This window comes from Microtus ochrogaster, unplaced genomic scaffold (genome assembly GCF_000317375.1).
Source record: "Microtus ochrogaster isolate Prairie Vole_2 unplaced genomic scaffold, MicOch1.0 UNK68, whole genome shotgun sequence".
NCBI lineage: Eukaryota > Metazoa > Chordata > Mammalia > Rodentia > Cricetidae > Microtus > Microtus ochrogaster.
Window position 1 is genome coordinate 2,018,683 of NW_004949166.1, and position 20,407 is coordinate 2,039,089.

At 42.7% G+C, this 20,407-nt stretch overlaps 1 protein-coding gene across 1 annotated transcript in view; it reads left to right on the forward strand.

Moving 5' to 3' along the window:
- The first annotated feature begins 3,034 nt into the window (after positions 1–3,034).
- LOC102001438 (sperm-associated antigen 6) overlaps positions 3,035–20,407 on the forward strand; it is a 50,411-nt gene continuing 33,038 nt past the window's right edge. The window contains exons 1-3 of the mRNA XM_005370017.2: positions 3,035–3,152; positions 3,232–3,327; positions 19,091–19,257. Of these exons, the coding sequence (XP_005370074.2) occupies positions 3,128–3,152; positions 3,232–3,327; positions 19,091–19,257 (288 nt within the window). The 5' untranslated portion in view covers positions 3,035–3,127. The remainder of the gene's footprint in view (positions 3,153–3,231; positions 3,328–19,090; positions 19,258–20,407) is intronic.

Consider the following 20,407-nt stretch of genomic DNA (forward strand, 5'->3'; position numbering starts at 1 on the left):
TATATAAAGTCTTCTACCCTGTTCTGTTTGCTGCTGATGCTCACCCCAAGGCAGTCACCCTTCTGGATTCTTCTTTCCCAATAAATCTCTTGAGTGAGGTTTGTTGTCCTGTATGACATTTTTGCTGGAGTAAAGTGATAACAACTTTTGCCAGAGCAGGAGCAGAGGAGAGTGGAGTAGAATTGTAACACTTTCCCTGGGGAAACCCTCTCCTGGAGGAGCAGAGTTACACTGGAGGAACCTTGCCCTGGAGCAGGGATGTAAGCTGCTCTGCTTACAGCGACTTTGTGGTATTTCTTGACTCTCAACTTCCAGGATCCCTTTCCATCCAAGCTGCAATGCTTACACTGCCTTATAAGCTCCTTGTCTAGATTTCTTCAACAAAAGATCCAAAAGATTTCTAACCAGACTTTTAATCAGTTGCCATTACAGAATTACTGGCCCCTAGCTATGGCATCAGAGGCTGGACCATATCCTGATGGTGATAGTCAAGTTCTCCCCAAAGACTTCAACACTACCATTCAACAGGGGATCATTGACCCTCTTACCAGTCCAAGATTATTTATCAGTAGCCAACAAAAAAGGAGTGAATGTAAGTCCACTGAGACTCGCAAGTGGCCAGGCCCTCTTCCCCTGAGGATCTCCAACTGCCAGGCTCTACCCACAGAACACTCTAACTACTATAACAGCTACACCCAAAAGACTTGAAAACCTACGAAGCCCTGAGGAAATCCCACCTATCCCTGGGTTTATCCAAACACAGGACTTGAAATCTCACCAGTCCCCTCTTGGAAAAGCTCCACTCCTCCCCTAAGAAATGCCACATAACCCTATCTTCTGCTCATTCTCTGCCGTTTGTCACCTGAGCAGAGGCAGCCACCCTCCTGGGGTCTTCCCTCCCAATAAGTTTCTTGTGTGACTTTTGTTGTGCTGTGTGGCTTTGTGGCATGGCTCCCAACTGCCAGGATACCTTTCCCTTCAGAGCTGTAACACTTGCAGTGGAGAAACCTCCTCTCCCCCAGCAGAGCTGTAACACTTCCTACTGGGAAGCCTTTCCCTCTGCACTAGCACACTCCCTTTGATAAAGCCTTGCCCTCCAGAGCTTACACTAGTTCCCAACTACTGTTAGAGCAGTGGTAAATACTAGCACTTCATCAAGAAAGCTCAGATTGGGTGAGATCTGGAAAATTATTGGAGAAGATTCCAAGGACGAGAACCAGATAAACAAATATGCTCCCTCTATTAGACATTAGGATGGCTGGGGGTTTCCTGTCTTGCCGCAACTCTGCAGGTTGCTATCTGCCCACATTGACATCTGGTGAAGTTGGTGTTTCAGATGGAGAGATATTTAGACACATTACTGAAATATTTGGTATTCAGTTTTCAAAGAGAAGCTAGAAACCAGCAGTAGACAGACTAAGTGTAGTGCATACACTCTGTCAAAAGAAACTGGAGACTTTCTCAATTAAGGGTTGTCCTGCTCCCACACTGGAGCACGGGACGGAGCTCCCAAAGTCCAAATGAGGAGCAGAAGGAGGGAGAACATGAGCAGGGAAGTCAGGACCGCGAGGGGTGCGTCCACCCACTGAGATGCTGGGACTGATCTAATGGAAGCTCACCAAGGCCAGCTGGACTGGGACTGATGGAGCATGTGATCAAACCGGACTCTCTGAATGTGGTGACAATGAGGGCTGACTGAGAAGCCAAGGATAATGACACTGGGTTTGATTCTACTGCATGGACTGGCTTTGTGGGAGCCTAGTCTGTTTGGATGCTCACCTTCTTAGACTTGGATGGAAGAAGGAGGACTTTGGACTTTTCACAGGGCAGGGAACCCTGGCTGCTCTTAGGACTGTAGAGGGAGGGGGAGAGGAGTGGGGGGAGTGGGAGGGAAATGGGAGGAGGGCAGGAGGTGGAATTTTTTTCTTTTTTTTTCTTTCAGTTTTTTGAGACAGGGTTTCTCTGTGGCTTTGGAGCCTGTCCTGGAACTAGCTCTGTAGACCAGGCTGGTCTCGAACTCACAGAGATCCTCCTGCCTCTGCCTCCTGAGTGCTGGGATTAAAGGCGTGCACCACCATCGCCCGGCAGAGGTGGAAATTTTTAATGAAAAAAAAAAGAGTTGTCCTGCTTAGCTGGACATGGTGGGACTTGGGAGGCAGATCTCTGTGAGTTCAAGGCCAGCCTGGCCTATGCAGTGAATACCAGAACAGCCAGGACTATGTAGTGAGACCCTGTCTTAAACTAACAAGCAAGCAAGCAAGCAAGCAAGCAAGCAAGCAAGCAAGCAAGCAAACCTACAAAGTTGTTCTACTGCGTGAGAATGCAAACATCTCTTTTGTTTAAAAGGACCTTTAACTTGAAGTATATTTGAAATTGATCTTATTCCTACAGGGCCAGTTTGAGACACTGTGTGAGGCACTACTGTATATGACTTATAAATCATTACATTTATACATATATAAAACTCTCAAAGAATAACTTTTTAATAAGTAAAAAGAAGAAGAAACTGGGTTTCTTTAAGCTCAAGATATATTTTCCCCACCATGGACCGTTGGACATTAATTACGTTATTTGCTCTTCTGTTTTCCCCAATGAATCTCTCAGACGGACTGCTTACTTGCTATCTGAAGTGTAATGAAATATTTGGTTGTTGTGAGCCTCCAGAGATCCGGAAATAAAAACTGTCATGTGTACCAGGGATACACTAAAAAGAAAACACTGAGTTAAGGATGCTTTGACAATATGGTATCGATCATATTATACGTGATTTACGTGTTTGGTTATTCTTGACAGTCCGGTTATAGTTTTCTCCCGACACTCCAGCGCTCGCACCTATAGGCGCGACACCAGCTACTCTGGGTCAGTGTGTGTAAAAGGACCGTATTCTCCAGACAGTCGCTGGTCTGGAAAAAAAACCCACGCCCATAGACGGGTGCTAAGTAGTACTCAAAATTGTCAGCCTCCGACACCCTGGCCGTGACGTCACGACCTCGACTGGCGGTTGCATCCGGTTTGGGTCGGTTGCCCTGGAGACGGAGACGCAGAGGAACGGATCCTGGTGCAGTCCGGGAGGTGGTGGAGGTCTTGTTACCTGCGGACCTGCTGCGTCTGGAGGACCAGCTTCACCATGAGCCAGCGGCAGGTGCTGCAAGGTATGATCAGGGCGGGCGGGCACTCGGGAGCGTTGGAGCCGCGGGTCACGGGACGACTCCACCGGGTCTCTCTCCTCAGTGTTCGAGCAGTACCAGAAAGCCCGGACGCAATTCGTGCAGATGGTGGCGGAGCTGGCGACCAGACCCCAAAACATCGAGACGCTACAGAACGCAGGTGAGCCTGCAACCCATGCGTTGCCCGCCTGCCTCAGTCCATGCCCTGCTTGGCTATTACCGCCACTTTGGGCTTGCTTAACTTGCGCTGTCTCTAATTTCCCACGCCCGCTGACCTGCCACATCACTCCTAATTCGTCCTTAATAACCCTGAGCTGCTGAACTTGTGGGTCCCTTGCCTGCTAAGCTTTGTGTGTGTGGGTGAGTGTGGGCTCGCGGGTGAGGCTGGGGAGTGGGGGACTAGAGGAGACAGCTCCAAGTTCCTCCTGTACAATTTCAGTCCCAGTAGGGGTCTTAGTGGGTGAAGCCAAGAGGGTGAAAGGGCAACTTGATGTCTTTGTTTTCATTTTCACTGAAATCAGGCAGGGTGTCAGGTATTTCAAAGCAGTATGAAAGTCATTTTGCATAGATGTTAATCTACCCTAATCAGACCCATTTTACCCCTGAGCCCCGTGCACTCCTGCCAGGCATTCCTGTGGTTGATAGAGGTATGTCTTCCTCACACAGAAATCTGGACTCTGCCATTTCTGCAATACTGGCTGTTGGCAGTCTCACAGCTTGGGGACCACAGGCACCTGCCACCATGCCCTGCCTTTCTGTGGGTGCTGGGGATCCCTAGCAGGGTCTGTAAGCTGGCTCAGCAAGTGCTTTACTCCCGAAGTCATCTCCTTGCTTGCTCCCTCTTGCCACCTTTGATCATCTTAGACTTCCTTACAATAGAAATAACAGACGGATTTCTTAGTACTTTTGGTCTTGGTTAGGCTAAAAGGAAAGTTACGCTCCTAGATTGGAAGTAGGTAAAGACATGGTTTTGTAAAATCCTTATGAAGCTCTAGTTGTACTCCTTAGCCTGAGAAAGAATGGGAAAAGTGAGGTAGGAAAAGAGGGAGGTGGGTAGAGGGAGACAGAGAGAAAGAGGAGAGGGAAGGAGAGAGAAAGAGAGGGGACAAAGAGAGGAAGAGGGGGAACTGGAGAATGGAGAGCGGGAGACAAAAAGGGGTGTGAGAGGAGGAAGAGGCAGGGAGGGGGGCTAGAAGGGGAGAGAGAGGGAGGGGTGGCCCTTGCCCAGCTCAAACATGAGCCACAAAGCTGAGCCCTGAGATTGCTGTCACTGTTTTGTCTTAAAAAAACCTTCTGTTTATGAGGATATCTTTTTTCAATGATTTATTTTTATTCCATGGGCATTGGTGTTTTATCTACATGATTGTCTATATGTGAATGTTGGATCCCCTGGAACTGGAGTTGTGAACTGCCATTTGGTTGCTGGGAATTGAACTCAGGTCATCTGATAGAGCAGCCAGTGCTCTTAACTGCTGAACCATCTCTCTAGCCTCCTTATAGGATATCTTGAAAACTAATCTTGCTCTTCATCTGCAGGATGTAACTGAATGCTGGAGGTCTCTGACTCTGTAGCTAGGGCTTGGTAATCCTGAAACAGTTACTGGTTAGAAAATAAACTTCAAAAATCTGTTATTTTGTTTTGCAGATGTTTTATGTACCCCTGTACCTTTTTGGTGCTTTCTTTTGTCCCTGGGATTTTGGTGTTTATTCTTGGTTATTTTCATTGGTAGAAGTAGTGAGGAAAACATTTAGATCTTTAATTTTGAAAAATTTGAGATAAATTCAGGCTTATTACCTTCTATTTAACTTCCACTAGTGACGTATGCCAACATTTTATTGTTACAATTATAATGCTGAAATTGACAGAAATTCATTAATTTAGTCCACATTTCCCCAGTCACAGTATCTTCGTGTTCTTCATTCTAAGTAATTTTGTCTCATGTACTCACCATCATTATTCTCAAGGTACGTTGCATTAGGTCAGTATGTGGGGCTCTTGTGTTGCCCTTTACCTTAGGTCAGTATGCGGGACTCTTCACTGGCCTTTCAGAAGCACACCCACCTCCTGCCCCCAACCACTAAATTAGTACTAAGTTATGAGAGGTTGTCATGAAAACATTGTTATGGGGCTTGAGAGATGGTTCAGCCGTTAAGAGCTTTGCTGTTCTTCCTGAGGATTGTAGGGGAGTGCGTTACAGCTGTGGAGCTGCAAAGACATCCTGACTTACGGGGGGACCCAGGCTATACTTAGAGCCAGAATAGTACAGCTCTGTAAGGTAGAGCCACAACAGGGCAGCTCAGCTCTGAAGGAAAGGTGCCCTGATTTATAAGGAAGCCAGGCAACCTAGAGCTGGGGTGTGGTGGGGGATGGTCTCCCCACAGGATATAGCAATTCAGTTCTTCTCCTGGAGATCCTGTATAGCTGAGCTCTGCTCTGTTCTCTTAAGATAATGTCCTAGCAGAGCTATCTGGTTCTTCTCTGGCCCAAGTTGTTACTTCTTTTGCTAACATTCTGCTAAAGGGGAAGCCCCTTGCAGATATGTAGCAATCTTTTCCGGCTCTAGAGAAAACTTGTTATTTTTTCTGTTCAGCCTTGCTCAGCCCCCCACCCTCAACCCCTTAGGGAGCATTCCAGCAAGGATCTTCTGCTCTGTTCTGCTCAGCCTTGCTCAGCCCACACAAGGAAGCATCTCAGCAAAGTTTTTCAGTTCAGTCCTCTAAGGGACCCCCCAGCCAGGTTCTTCTATTCTGTGCTGGCGAATGAAGACTATCACCCAAGAAAGAGATTTATTTAGGAAGGAAGAGTCTAGGAGAGTGGCTGCCTCAGCCAGGGTGGGGGTAAAAGGGAACTTTGAACTGAACGGGCAGAGAAGTTTATATAGGGCTTCTTAGGGGTGAAGCTTTCCCAGGGAGGCTAGGGATTGGTTAGTTTTTCCTTCTCAGGGATTAGTTAGTTTAGTTGGTCAGGAGCAGAGATGGCTCAGATTTCATGGCCAAACTGTGTTTCTTTCACTGGCTCTAATTCTAGGGACAAAGTGTGTTTCTTTGGCGCTGGTTTCAGAGCAAGACATGTTTCTTTGGGTCCTGGGTTCAGGGATAAAGATGTTTCTTTCCCTGGCTCAAGTCTCAGATCCAAGGTGTGTTTCTTTCACTGGCTCTGGGTGCTCAGTGATTGGTTCGCTTCCTGCTCCATTTGGCTGTTTTACCCTACATTCCCTCCTTTTTTGTTTGTTAATAAACAACTGGGGGACTAGAAAGGGGAAGACATTTTCATTAGACTACTTCCCACTGTATTGGGGCGTCGAGTTTCTCGGGACAATCTTGATCTTCATCTGCAGGATGTAACTGAATGCCGGAGGTCTCTGACTCTGTAGCTAGGCTTGGTAGTCCCGTAACAGTAACTGGTTAGAAAATAAACTTACAAAAATCTGTTATTTTGCAGATGTTTTATATAGGTGATTTTTTTTATTCCCTGTTTGTGCAGATGTATTCACAATCCTCGGAGTGTCCATAGTAGAAGTGTCCAATGTGATAGTGAATTTTACATTCTTATTACATCATCTCCTCCCATTTCTGTCTCCTCTGCCTCCTAAATCCATGGCCTCCTCTTCTTTAACCATCATCGTTACATGTACATGCGAATGAAATAAATGTATGAATACAACCTGTTGGGTTCCTTCAGGGCTGGCTGCACGTGTATGTTTCTAGGGCTGATGGCTTGGTATTGGCACTCATCCCTGGGGAAGACCAATTCTTCCTCTCTCAGCAGGTGCTAATGGCTTGTAGCTTTTCATCTAGGGATGGGAGGAACCTTAGTATATTTCCCCCAACTTATGTTGGGATGTCAGCCATTGTTGGAATCGTTTGTCTTGTTTAGGCAGTCATGTTGCTGAGCTTTCATGGCTGTAGCTTTTCTGTCACAGCTAGAAGGCACAGTCTCACAGCAGACCCCCTCATCCTCTGGCTCTTGCAGTCTCCCCACCATTTCTTCCAAATGTTTCCTGAGCTGTAGGTGGAGGAGAGTGCGGTAGATGCATTGATTGGGGCTAGGAACCCCGTGGTCAGTTCTCTGCATTCTGGCACTCGTGGCTGTCTGGAATGTAACCACAAAAAGAAACGTCTTTTATGAGGGATGTGATTTACACTTGGCTGTAGTCCTAAGGATTAGAATTTAGAATGTCCGCCGGGCGGTGGTGGCGCACGCCTTTAATCCCAGCACTCGGGAGGCAGAGGCAGGCGGATCTCTGTGAGTTCGAGACCAGCCTGGTCTACAAGAGCTAGTTCCAGGACAGGCTCCAAAACCACAGAGAAACCCTGTCTCGAAAAACCAAAAAAAAAAAAAAAAAAAAAAAAAGAATTTAGAATGTCCTTAGGGATTATACTGATTTAGGAAAGTCTAAGATCCATGACCTCACTAGCCCTAAGTAGTTGTCAGTGTTTACAGTACCAGGCACAATTTGCCCTCTGTTAAGTGGGTTTTGAGTTCAATTAGACACCTGTTGGTTGCTGCCAAGATATGAATTCTGCCCCTGAACTTTCAGAAGTATCTTACTGTGCTGGTCATTGTTGTGGTCATAGGTGTTACAGCTGAGTCATGACAACCATCGAAATGTTTTCCTTCCTCAGCAGCTTGTATAGTGCCTTCAAGTATTGCCCAGGGAGGAGGCTTTTAGGTCAGTTCCAGTTCAAATCTTTTGAGTTCTAAGTCAAAAGTGCATGCTGTCCTTGGCAATGGGTATTTATTTACCTTCAACTTCTGGGAGCAACCAAGGAAAATGACAGTGACCTATATTATTTATGTGTGCTGAGGATTTAGCCTAAACAACAAATCAAAAAGAAGTTTCTCATACATGTACCTTAATTTATTAATTAGTTTATAGCTCCTGGGGGTGGGAGTATAACTTCCTTACATTATACACAGTCATATGTATTGTATATAAATTTAGATAAATATAAAACAGTTATTCCCCACATCTTTCAAGCATGCCCTGTTATTTATCCTTCTGCTCCCTCTATTGTACTGACTCACTGTGCAGTGGAAGTCACACTTTCAACATCTGATGATGCATGTGTATCACCACACCTGACTTTCAACATACAATTTTAAAAGATGAAATCATTTTTTAAAAACTGGCTTTTTTCATAACTTCTTTAAATCAATCAGTGAAGGCAGTGATTATCATGTCACAAATATCTAATAGGAAGACATGCTTATTTATTCTGCAAGCTTTAAATGTTTTGTTTAATGCTTGTATCTGGGCATAAAATTCTCGTCAAAAATTTATTCTTTATTTTATTTTATAACATCTATGTTCATTTTTTTTTGCTGCCAGGAAACTCATGTGCAGAACTGAATTTCTGTGGAATCCCATCTGTATTTCTGATACAGTTATCAGTGCCCATCTTCACCACATGAGTATTTGTTGTTATCTAGTTCCATGTCTTTTTATGTGTGCTGAGAACTGAACCGGAGGCCTCTGCTATGTTAAGGATGTCTTATACCATATATACATGTCTTTAAAACTAAACTTTCTCTGATGTATACATATAAACTGTCTCAAATCTTTTAGAGTAGGTGAAATATGTACAAAATAATGGATTGCTCCTAACTGGAGGTGGATTTTGGGTGCATGATGCTGGATATTGAATTTAAGCCTTGGCTATGCTAACATTGAGCTGCACCCGAAACCTCAGAGTTTTAATTAACTGTCTTACAAATATTTCCTTTGTGAATACCTGCCATGAAGCTCTTGCAGAGGTCATCCTTTCAGTCTGTCCCTCTTGTTCACTGGTGGTCTCCTTCCTAGATAGTCTATCTTTTGCTGACAGACGAATGCAGTGGGTATGTATTACAGAAGGGAAAACACATTAGTAAAAATAGGCAACACCTGCCCAGAGTTTTGGTCTCCCTAGAAGATCTTCAAATTAAAACTTTGTGGGGTGATTTTAGGTGAGGAAACACTTTATTTTAATGGGTGTTTCTGTGCACCACATACATGCCTGGTGCCCACAGAGGCCACAAGAAGGCACTAGATCACCTAGAACTGCAGTTATAGATACTTGTGATCTGCCGTGTAGGGCTGGGAATTGAACCCAGGTCCTTTGGAAGAACAGCCGGTGTTCTTGATCACTGAGTCATCGCTCCAACCTAAGAAGGAACAGTTTGAATGACCAATATGAATTTCCTAAAGCTATGATAATAGTAGTTTCTGATACCTGGCATCTTGCAACTAAAATTTATTTATGAATGCGGTGTTATGTATTTTCTTTGGAACCACAATTTAACTGTAAGGAGAGAAAATTGTACACTGACTTTCACAAGTCCTCTTCATTTGTCATTCAGTGCAGATTTATCACATCCACAAGATGGATGGGTACTGAGCCCTCATGACACTTGCATGAGGCTAAAAGGAATGTCTTTGTCTATCAGGGCTTGTTTCATAATGGAATTCTGTGAACACTGCTGTTATGTATTGCTGTGTGTTTAAAGTTGATGTGTATCTGAAGGGAACTTAAGCCAATTTGGGAATGAGAGGTATTGTTTAAAAGACACAACTAAGTTTAAGTGTTCGCTCCCCTGCATTTGCTAGAAATTAGCCACATCAACTGCATTTAGGCAGAGAGAGTATTTTGTGTAAAGGCCTAAGCACAAATGCAAAGCTGATGCTGAACAGAAATGGTGGATGTTTAGTTATCACTCGTGAGTGAGGGGAGGCTGGAGAGGAAAGCAGGATTCTCATGATGTTTGTGTTTCTCTTGAGTAAATACACAGCCACAGGCTTGGAGTTAGAGGAATTGTGGGGCTCACTTTCTGCATTAGAGAGTTTACTGCCAGGCTTTTCCAGTTGCTTGGACACCAGCACCATTCAATAGCAACAGACACACAACACAGAGGGAGTTGTGATTCCTTCTGGAGGCTGAAGTATGTCAGGGACATGTACTCACTTGGGGTATTAACTGTGGTGAGCAGTATGGGGACAAGGACTGAAGTTTGGGAAAGAGATCTTAGCTGGAAAGAAACAATTAGGCACACAAAACTTAAATGCTCATTTGATAACAACATAAAAGTCCATTTACTATTTCCTTATGCAATTATAAACATATTCCAATCGTTTTGTTTCTAGTGTAATGCAAACTTAATTTGAAGTAACTTTAAAAATGTAGTTCTGGGGATTGACCCTAAGGCCTTGTACATGGTAGGCAAGCATTGTATAACAAAGCTAAGGTTGTATCTATGGCTTTGAGATAACTTTTATGTTATTGACACACTCTTTCAGTTTAAATCTCACTGGTAACAGTGTTGATGGAGTGAAGAGCAGGGTAGTTTTGTCAGCAAAATGAGTGGAGCTTTGAGTTGCTGGAGTGATGCTGGAGCACGGAAAATGAGTCCCACAGGCTGAGCCTTTGAGTGTATATTCTAAATCTGTCAGCTGTGATAGACAATGGGAGAAATACTCCTTAGCGGCTGATGCTGCCAATAATAGTATTTACCTGACAGAACTGAAGTGAGGATTAAGAGCGTTGATGTTTGTTAGCTTCTCAGGGAAGCTCCTAACAGATAGGAAGACTGTACAAGTGTTTGCTGAATTAGTAAACAGATTGAGAACTTCTCTATGTCCCCCAGAGCCTGCTTGGCTGTAGGAAAGCAGAGAGCAATCCTTCTCTAGATGCATACATTACAATGTATTGAGATCATCTTTCTTTTTTCCCTATTTTTTTTTAAAACAATCTCAATAAAATGATTTTTATTTTATATACCAATCTCAGTTCCCCCTCTGTCTCCTCCTCCCACTGCTCTCATCTCCCCCCACCCCCACGCCACCACATTGTCTCCTCAGAGAGGGTTAGGCCTCACACGGGGAGTCAACAAAGTCTGTCACATCCCATTGAGGCAGGACCAAGGCCCTCTCTCCTGTATATAGGCTGAGCAAGGAATCCCTCCTTAGGGACTGGAAGGTCCTCCTTCACAATTTCTCTGAAGTTCTTTGAGGACAACGTGTTACCAGCACCTTGAAGATTTACATTTTATATATTTTTTGAGAAAATTCAAGCTGTGTGTGGTGCTGTACACCTGTCATCCCAGTGTTTAGGAGGCAGGGACAGGAGAGTCACCATTGTGAGGCTATTCTCAGTGACAAAGTACAACACCACAAAGTTGACTTAACTGAATGAAGAGCCTTCACCAGCACCCAACAAAAAGTTAACACCTAGAATATACAAAAGAGAAACCACAAAGCCCAATAAAACTTCCTCAAAATAATAGCTGGCCTCAGCAGCTTTCCTTAACCATGAAGGAAGATTCCACAAACCCATAGACTCATGTGTTTGAATGCTTGGTTGTAGGGAGTGGCACCACAAAGAGTTGTGGTCTTATTGGAGTAGATGTGGCCTTGTTAGAGGAAGCCTGTCACCGTGGGGGTGGGCTCTGAGGTCTCAGATGCTTAAGATAGACCTAGTGTGGCATTCATTTCTGCTACCTGCAGATCAAGATGTAGAACTCTCTGCTACTCTCCAGCACCATGTCTCTACCCACATGCTGCCATGATGAGCATGGACTCAACTTCTGAACTGTAAGCCAGTCCCAATGAAATATTTTCCTTTATAAGAATTGTCATAGTCATGGTGTCTCTTCACAGCAATAGAAACCTTAATTACAGCAATAGAAACCTTAATTAAGGCAGAAGTTGGTACCAGGGTCTGGGGTATTGCTATGATAGGCCTGACCATGATTTTATTTGGAAGAATTTGGATTTTGCAGCTTTGGGTTAATAAAGCAATGGAATGCTTTAAGCACAGCTTCATGGGTCACACTAGGAGGATCCTGGAAGACAGTGGTGCTGAGGGTGATTTGAACTGTGGGGCCTGGCTCAAGAGGTCTCAGAGGAGAGGGATATTAATATGTGGCCTAGCGACTGGTTTTGCGATATTTTGGTGAAGAATGTGGCTGCTTTTCACCCTCATCCAAAAAGTCTGCTTGAGGCAAAGTGAAGAGCTTTGGATTAATTGTATCAGCAGAGGAAATCTCAATACAGCCAGTGTAGACTTTGTCATATGCTTGTTAGTGTTCACTTTTTTTTTTTTAAAAAATCATTTTATATACCAACCACAGTTCTACCTCTTTCCTCTCCTCCTGCTCCCTGTCACTTTGCCCCTACCACACCCCCATCCACTCCTCAGAAAGGAGAGTCAGCAAAGCCTGGCACATAAAGTTGAGGCAGGACCAAGCCCCTCCCCCTGCATCAAGGCTGAGCAAAGCATCCCACCGTAGGGAATGGGCTCCAAAGTCCAGCTCATGCACCAGGGGTAGATCCTGGTCCCACTGCCAGGGATCCCATAAACTGACAAATCCACACAACAGAGGGCCTAGGTCGGTCCCATGCAGGCTCCCCACCTATCTATCTAGAGTCTGTGAGCTCTCATGAGCTCAAGTCTGCTCTTTCTGTAGATTTCCCTGTCATGATCTTAACCCTTTTACTTATATAACCCCTCCTCCCTCTCTTCAACTAGACTTGCAGAGCCTGGCTTGGTGCTTGGCTGTGGATCTCTGCATCTGCTTCCATAATTTACTGAGTGAAGGTTCTATGATGACAATTAGGGTAATCACAGGGGAAGGCCAGTTCAGGTTCCTTCTACACTACTGCTAGGGGTCTTAGCTGGGGTCATCCTGGGGATTCCTGGGAATTTCCCTAGCATCAGGTTTCTCCCTAACCTCATAATGATTCCTTCTACAAGATATCTCTTTTATTGCTCTCCCTCTCCACCCTTCCCCCAACCATACCATTCTCTCATGTCCTCATTCCCAGTTCCCCCTTCTACCGCCCCCTACCTCCAGTTTATCCAGGAGAACTCATCTACTTCCTCTTCCTAGGGCAAGCCATGCATCCATACCTCTAAAGGTCCTCCTTGTTAGGTAGCTTCTCTGGGGCTGGGGATTGTAGCCTGGCTATCCTTTGCTTTAAATCTAATATTCACTTATGAGTGAGTACATACTGTGTTTGTCTTTCTGGGTTTGGGTTATTTTACTCAGGATGATTTTTTTTCTAGTTCCCTCCATTTGCCTGCAAATTTCATGATGTCATTGTTTTAACAGCTGAGTAATACTCCATTGTATAAATGTACATTTTCTTTATCTATTCTTCAGTTGAGGGGCATCTAGGTTGTTTCCAGATTCCGGATATTGTGAATAATTCTTCTGTGAACATAGTTGAGCAAGTATCCTTGTGGTATGATTGAGAACCCTTTGGGTATTATGATCAAGAGTGGTAATAATGGGTAGATTGATTTCCAGTTTTCTGAGAAACTGCAGTACTGATTTCCAAAGCGACCGTACAAGTTTGCACTCCCACCAGCAGTGGAGGAGTGTTCCCCTTACTCCACATCTCATACTTTCCAACATAAGCTGTCATCAGTGTTTTTCCATATGAAGTTGAGTATTGTTCTTTCAAGACCTGTGAAGAATTGTGTTGGGATTTTGATGGGGATCGCACTGAATTTACAGATTGCTTTTGGTAGCATTGCCATTTTTATTATGTTTGTCCTATCTATCCAAGAACACGGGAGATCTTTCCATTTTCTGGTATCTTCTTCAAATTCTGTCTTCAAATATGTAAAGTTCTTGTTGAATAGGTCTTTCACTTCTTTGGTTAGTGTTATCCCAAGATATTTTATGTTATTTGTGGCTATTGTGAAGGGTGATGATTCTCTGCTTTCTTTCTTAGCTTTTTCATCATTTGGATATCAGGGAGTCCAAAAAAACCCGATTTCTTTTGAGTTGATCTTGTATCCTGCCACATTACTGAAGACTTCTATCAGCTATAGGAGGAGCTCCCTGGTAAAGTTTTTCGGGTCACTTATGTATAGTATCACATCATCTGCAAATAACGGAAGTTGACTTCTTCCATTCCAATTTGGATCTCCTTGATCTCCTTTTGTTGTCTTATTGCTATAGCCAAAATTTCAAGAACAATGTTGAAGAGATATGGAGAGAGTGGACAGCCATGTCTTGTTCCTGATTTTAGTGGAATTGCTTTTAAGTTTCTCCCCATTCAGTTTGATGTTGTCTTTTGGCTTCCTGTATATTTCCTTTGTTATGTTTAGATATGTTCCTTGTATCCCCAATCTTTCCAAGACCTTTATCATGAAGAGGTGTTGGATTTTGTCAAATGCTTTTTAAGCATCTAATGAGACGATCATATGTTTTTTCTCTTTCAGTTTATTTACATGATGGAGTACATTTATAGATTTTTGTATGTTGAACCATCCCTGCATCTCTGGAATGAAGCGTACTTGATCATAGTGAATAATGGATGATTTTTTTAAATGTGTTCTTGAATTCGGTTTGCCAGTATTTTATTGAGTATTTTTGCATCTATGATTATGAGTGAGATTGGTATGTTTTTTTCTTTTTTAATTGAGTCTTTGTGTGAGTTCAGTATCAGGGTAATTGTAGACTCATAGCCAGAGTTTGGCAATGTTCCTTCTGTTTCTATCATGTGGAACACTTTGAGCAGTATAGGTATTAACTCTTCTTTGAAGTTTTGGTAGAATTCTTCACTGAAACCATCTGGCCCTAGTTTTTTTGTTTTTGTTTTTGTTTTTTTTTTTAGTTGGGAGGCTTTTGATGACTGTTTCTATTTCCTTTCAGGTTATAAGTCTATTTAAATTGTTCACTTGGTCTTGATTTAATTTTGGTATGTGGTATTTATCCAGAAATTTGTCCATTTATTTTATATTTTCCAATTTTGTGGAGTACAGGTTTTTGTAGTATGACCTAATGATTCTCTGAATTTCCTCAGTGTCTGTTTTTATGTCCCCCTTTTTATTTCTGCTTTTGTTAATTTGAATGTTCTTCCTCTGCCTTTTAGTTAGTTTGGATAATGGTTTGTCTATCTTGTTGATTTTCTCAAACAGCCAGCTTTTTGTTGCATTGATTCTTTGTATTTTTTTTGTTTATATTTTATTGATTTCAGCCCTCAATTTGAGTATTTCTTTTCATCTACTTCTCCTGGGCGAGTTTGCTTTTTTTTGCCCTAGAGCTTTCAGTTGTGCTGTTTAGTCATTAACGTGAGATTTCTCCACATTCTTTATGTAGGCACTTAGTGCTATGAACTTTCCTCTTAGCACTGCTTTCATAGTGTCTCATAGGTGTGGGTATGTTGTGCCTTCATTTTCATTGAATTCTAGCAAATCTTTCTTTCTTTCTTCCTTGACCCAGGGGTGATTCAACAGAGCAATGTTCAATTTCCATGAATTTGTAGGCTTTCTGCGATTTTTGCTGTTAAATTCTAACTTTAAACCACAATGATCCTATAAGATGTAGGTTTTTTTCCCAATTTTTTGTATTTGTTGAGGTTTGCTTTGTTAATGAATATGTGATCAATTTTAGAGAATGTTCCATGAGGTGTTGAGAAGAAGATATATTCTTTTGTGTTTGGGTGGAATGTTCTGTAGATGTCTGTTAAGTCCATTTGAGTCATGACATCTGTTAGTTCCCTCATTTCTCTGTTAAGTTTCTGTCTGGTTAACCTGTCCATTGGGGAGAGTGGGATGTTGAAATCTAATATTAGTGTGTGTGTGGGGTTTGATGTGCGATTTAAGCTTTAGTAATTTTTACACATGTGGGTGTTCTTGTATTTGGGGTATAGATCTTTAGGATTGAGACTTCATCTTGATGGATTGTTCCAGTTATGAGTATAAAGTGTCATTCTCCATCTCTTCTGATTGATTTTAGTTTGAAGTCTATTTTGTTCGATATTAAAATAGCTACACCTGCTTGTTTCTTAGGTCAATTTGATTGAAAAATCTTTTCCCAACCCTTTACTCTGAGGTGAGGTAATGCCTGTCTTTGAGGTTGAGTTGTATTTCTTGTATACAGTGAAAGAATGAATCCTGTTTAGTATCCATTCTTTTAGCCTGTGTCTTTTATTTTTTTTTAAAGAACTGATTTATTTATTCATTTTTCCCCCATTTTTAGTTCACGGAAAATTTATTTTTATAGACACTGAGGCAAAAACTTCTGAGAATTATGTCCTGTTCTTATCACACTGTGTATCAAATCTATTTACTAATAATGTTGGTTCCACATAAAAAGCATAACCAAAGGAACACTTGTTGTCTCTGTACAAGGGTCATAACCTAGTACCTTGAATCAGTGAAGCTTTCCACATGTATCCTTCACTTCATCACATTCAGTTTGTGACAGAGTAGAGATTTTGCAATTATATTAAGTTTACATAAACAAATCATGTAGTAAAGAGGGCGGCGGGCTGCGTTCCTGGCGCCTGGCCGCTCGGCTAGCTTACACCCGAAATAATTACACAGAAACTGTATTCATTTAAACACTGCCTGGCCCATTATATCTAGCCTCTTTTTGTCTAATTTTTACGTATTCATTTAGCCCATCTCATTAATGTGTATTGCCGCTTGACTGTGGCTTACCGGCATGAGTCTAACCAGCGTCTGTCTCAGAGAGGAGAGCCATGTCATCTGCCACACTGCCTTCTTCCTCCCAGGATCCAGTCCTGTCTTTCCCGCCTATCTAAGTTCTGCCCTATCAAAAGGCCTAGGCAGTTATTTGACCAATGAAGGCAGCACATAGAAAAAAGACCTTCCTACACCAAAATCACATAGATCACAGTGTCTATTTCTTTGGTGGCCTTTGACTAGTCACCCTTCATTCACATACCCAGGAGTTTCTATCCCTGTTATTCTTAGGTTTGGTCTTTTCATGGGTCCCAGATTTCCTGGATGTTTTATGTTAAGATTTTGTTGAATGTAATGTTTTCTTTGACCAATGAATCTATTTCCTCTATATTATCTTTAACACCTTAGATTCTCTCCTCCATCTCTTTTATTCTGTTGGTTATGCGTGCCTCTGAAGTTCCCGTTCATTTACCCAAATTTTCCATGTCCAGAACTCCCTCGGTTTATGTTTTCTTTATTGCCTCTGTTTCAGTCTTCAAGTCTTGAACTGTTTGAACTGTTCGCTTCACCTGTTTGATTATTTTTTCTTGGTTTTCTTTGAGAAAGTTATTGGTTTCTTCCATTTTTTGTTTTTCTTTTCCTCAATTTCTTTAAGGGAATTTTTCATTTCCTCTTTAAAGATCTCCAACGTCATTGTTGTTAAAGGTAACAACATAAAGTTACGTTTTCTTCTGCTTCTTCTGGGTTAGGATAATCAAATCTTTCTGTTGTACTGGGTTCTGGTGTTACCATGTTGCTTTTTAGGTTGTTGGATGAATTCTTGCATTGGCACCTTCCCATCTCTTCCTCAAATTGGTGCCAGCAGTGTCTCTGCTTCTTGGTCCAATCCTTGCAGTGGTTAGACAACCAGTCTTTGGGAACAGTTCTTGGCCTGCTCTATACTGTCACTCTCTTGTCTCAGGGAGCCACTGAGGTCTCTCTTGGCCCTTTCTTTTGTCTTTCTGTCTTGATCTGCTCTCTTGGTTTGATCTCTTGGTCTACTCTGTGTAGTCACAGCTTGTGTTTCAAAGTTCATCTCTTGGTCTTCTCTCTTGTTCCTCTGTTTTGGTCCTCTCTGTGTAGTTGCAGCGTGTGCTTCAGAATTCCTTTGAGGTTGCAGGGTTGGGGCATAGAAGGGCTTGGGGGCAGAGTGGAACTTGTAGCTTGTAGAGTCTGATGGATGGAGTGGTGTTATTGGAGCAGACTACATGCAGGATGCTTGCCTGCTGACTGACTAGAGAAGCTGAGGCAGGTGGGGGAGGGCCCAGGGTTTGTCCCAGTATAGAAGGCCTAGAGAGTGGGGTGGCCCACCGGGGTGGGTGATAACTCACCTCTTGATCCTCTCTCTATGTAGCAGCAGGCTGCGTTTAAGAGCCTACTGAGCTTGCAGGGATATAGGAGGGTATGGGAGTGGAGAGGGACTGGTAGCTTACAGGGTCTGATGGATGGGATGGGGCTAGTGAAGCTATTAGCATATACTGGATATGTGCTGCCAAAAGGATCATGAGATCATCAATATATTTTAAAAAGAGTTTGCATGATTTTGTATCTTGTCCAATTTGATACCAGGTTGTAGTAATTGGAGCCGTGGGCTGTGTCCCGCCACCCAGTTAGCTTTACCCGAGATAATTACACGGACACTGTATTCTTTTAATGACTGCTTGGCTCTTTAGCTCTAGCCCTTTTCTCGGCTAACTCTCGCTCCTGGACTAACCCATTTCCAATCATGTGTGTCGCACCCCAAGGTGCGCTTACCGGGAAGATTCTAGCCTACGTCCATCCTGGGTCGGAGCTTCATCGCGTGTGCCTCAGAGAGCAGAGCTCTTGCCTCTGCCCGCAGGAGTGGAGCATCATGTCTCTCTGAGGCGTCTGCCCCCTCGAGGAGAGCTGTCGAGTCTCTGAGCTCACTTCCTCTTCCTCCCAGAGTTCTGTTCTGTTTACTCCTCCCATCTACGTTCTAACCTATCAGGGCAAGCAGCTTCTTTATTTAATTAACCAATGACCTTCCTCCATCACCAGGTATACATCTGTACATTGTAGCGTCTCTCTTTGTAACCTAGGCTAGCTTTGAACTTGTGATTACTCTGCTTTTTCCTAAATGCTGAGATTGCAGACATACACTGTGATATCTGGTTATTAGTTGTTTTTTGTTTTTGATGGAATTTTTACCCTTATTTTGTGTGTGTATATGTTAAATCACATGTTTGAAAATCTTTTATGTGTATGTGTTTTGCCTGCACATATGTATACATATATCTAGTTTCTGAGAAGGCCAGAGAGGACAGATCCCTGGGATTAGATGTTGCAGAAAGCTGTAAGTAGCCATGTGGTTACGGGAAACTGAATGCAGGAACCCTGCAAGAGCAGCAAATGCTCTCAAGCACTGAGCCACCTCCCCAGCTCCCATGTTTTGTTTTCTAATAACACTTTTGCTGATTTCTGTTTTTCATAATTTAACTCAGGTGTAATGTCTTTGCTGAGGCCTCTTCTTCTGGATGTGGTCCCAACAATTCAGCAGACTGCTGCTTTGGCTCTGGGGAGATTGGCCAATTACAATGATGACTTAGCAGAAGCAGTTGTGAAGGGCGACATTCTTCCACAGCTTGTTTATTCATTGGCAGAACAAAATGTAAGACTTTTTTTCAAAAATAATTTATGTGTTTTTGGCTTTAGCTAAAATATGACAATTTTGTCACACAGTTGTGGGTTTGAAGGCATTGGGATGATTATATTATTTTGATGTGGGTGTTCTAGGCAGCTTCTTTCCATCATTGTTAATTTTGGGCAGTATGTAAAAGAATTTTTGCAAGGCGTGCATAAAGTAGTGTGTGTGTACATGGGAGGTTTGAACAGAGCTGTAGGTTCTGTCTGAGGGAAGAGTGTAAAGACCCTAGGTAAATAAACTTTTCTGCCATCCTTATATGAAGGTGCTTAGCGGGAAGAGTAAGTCCTGAAGGGAGAGAACACCTCTACCGAAAGTTTTGATAAACATTTTTTTTTTTTACTAAGTAGATAGCATTTCAAGTCATTAAATATACCCTTTGGATGTGCCCATCCTCACCCCATATAGTGCAGTGTTTTTTTCTCTACGGTGTTGCCAATTTAGTTTATACAATAGTTAAGAATTTAATCATTTTAAACCATCCATTACCCTCCATTAGTTTATCATAACTCCATTATCATAACCTAGATATGCATGAACTTTTCTTGACATCTTTAAGACTAAATTTCTACTTGCATAATGAAACATAGCTCAACTGAAAAGTGGGTAAAAGTCTTGAATATTTTCCCAAAGAAAATCCATAAACAGTTAACAAGCATGTGCAAAAGAGCTCAACGGCATTAGCAATTAAAACTAGAAATCAACCCTCAACGGATAACCTCTCATATCTACTAAGATGACCATAATGAAAATAATGTAAAACGGCACAGTTGCTGTGGCAAACCAGTTGGCGACATGAATAAGATCAGTGTATTTACCATCTCATGGGGCCACTTTCCTTCCCAGCATACACCCAAAGCACTAAAACGTTGTGGTACATGTTCAGACAGCGCTACTCAGCGGTCTGTGTGGAAACAGCACAAAGCCATCAACAACTGCATAGCTAAACAAAGTACTGTATCTGTACAACAGACTGAAGCACTGATAAATGTGATATTTATGATTTCATTTTTTTTTTTTTTTGCTTTTTCGAGACAGGGTTTCTCTGTGGCTTTGGAGCCTGTCCTGGAACTAGCTCTGTAGACCAGGCTGGTCTCGAACTCACAGAGATCCGCCT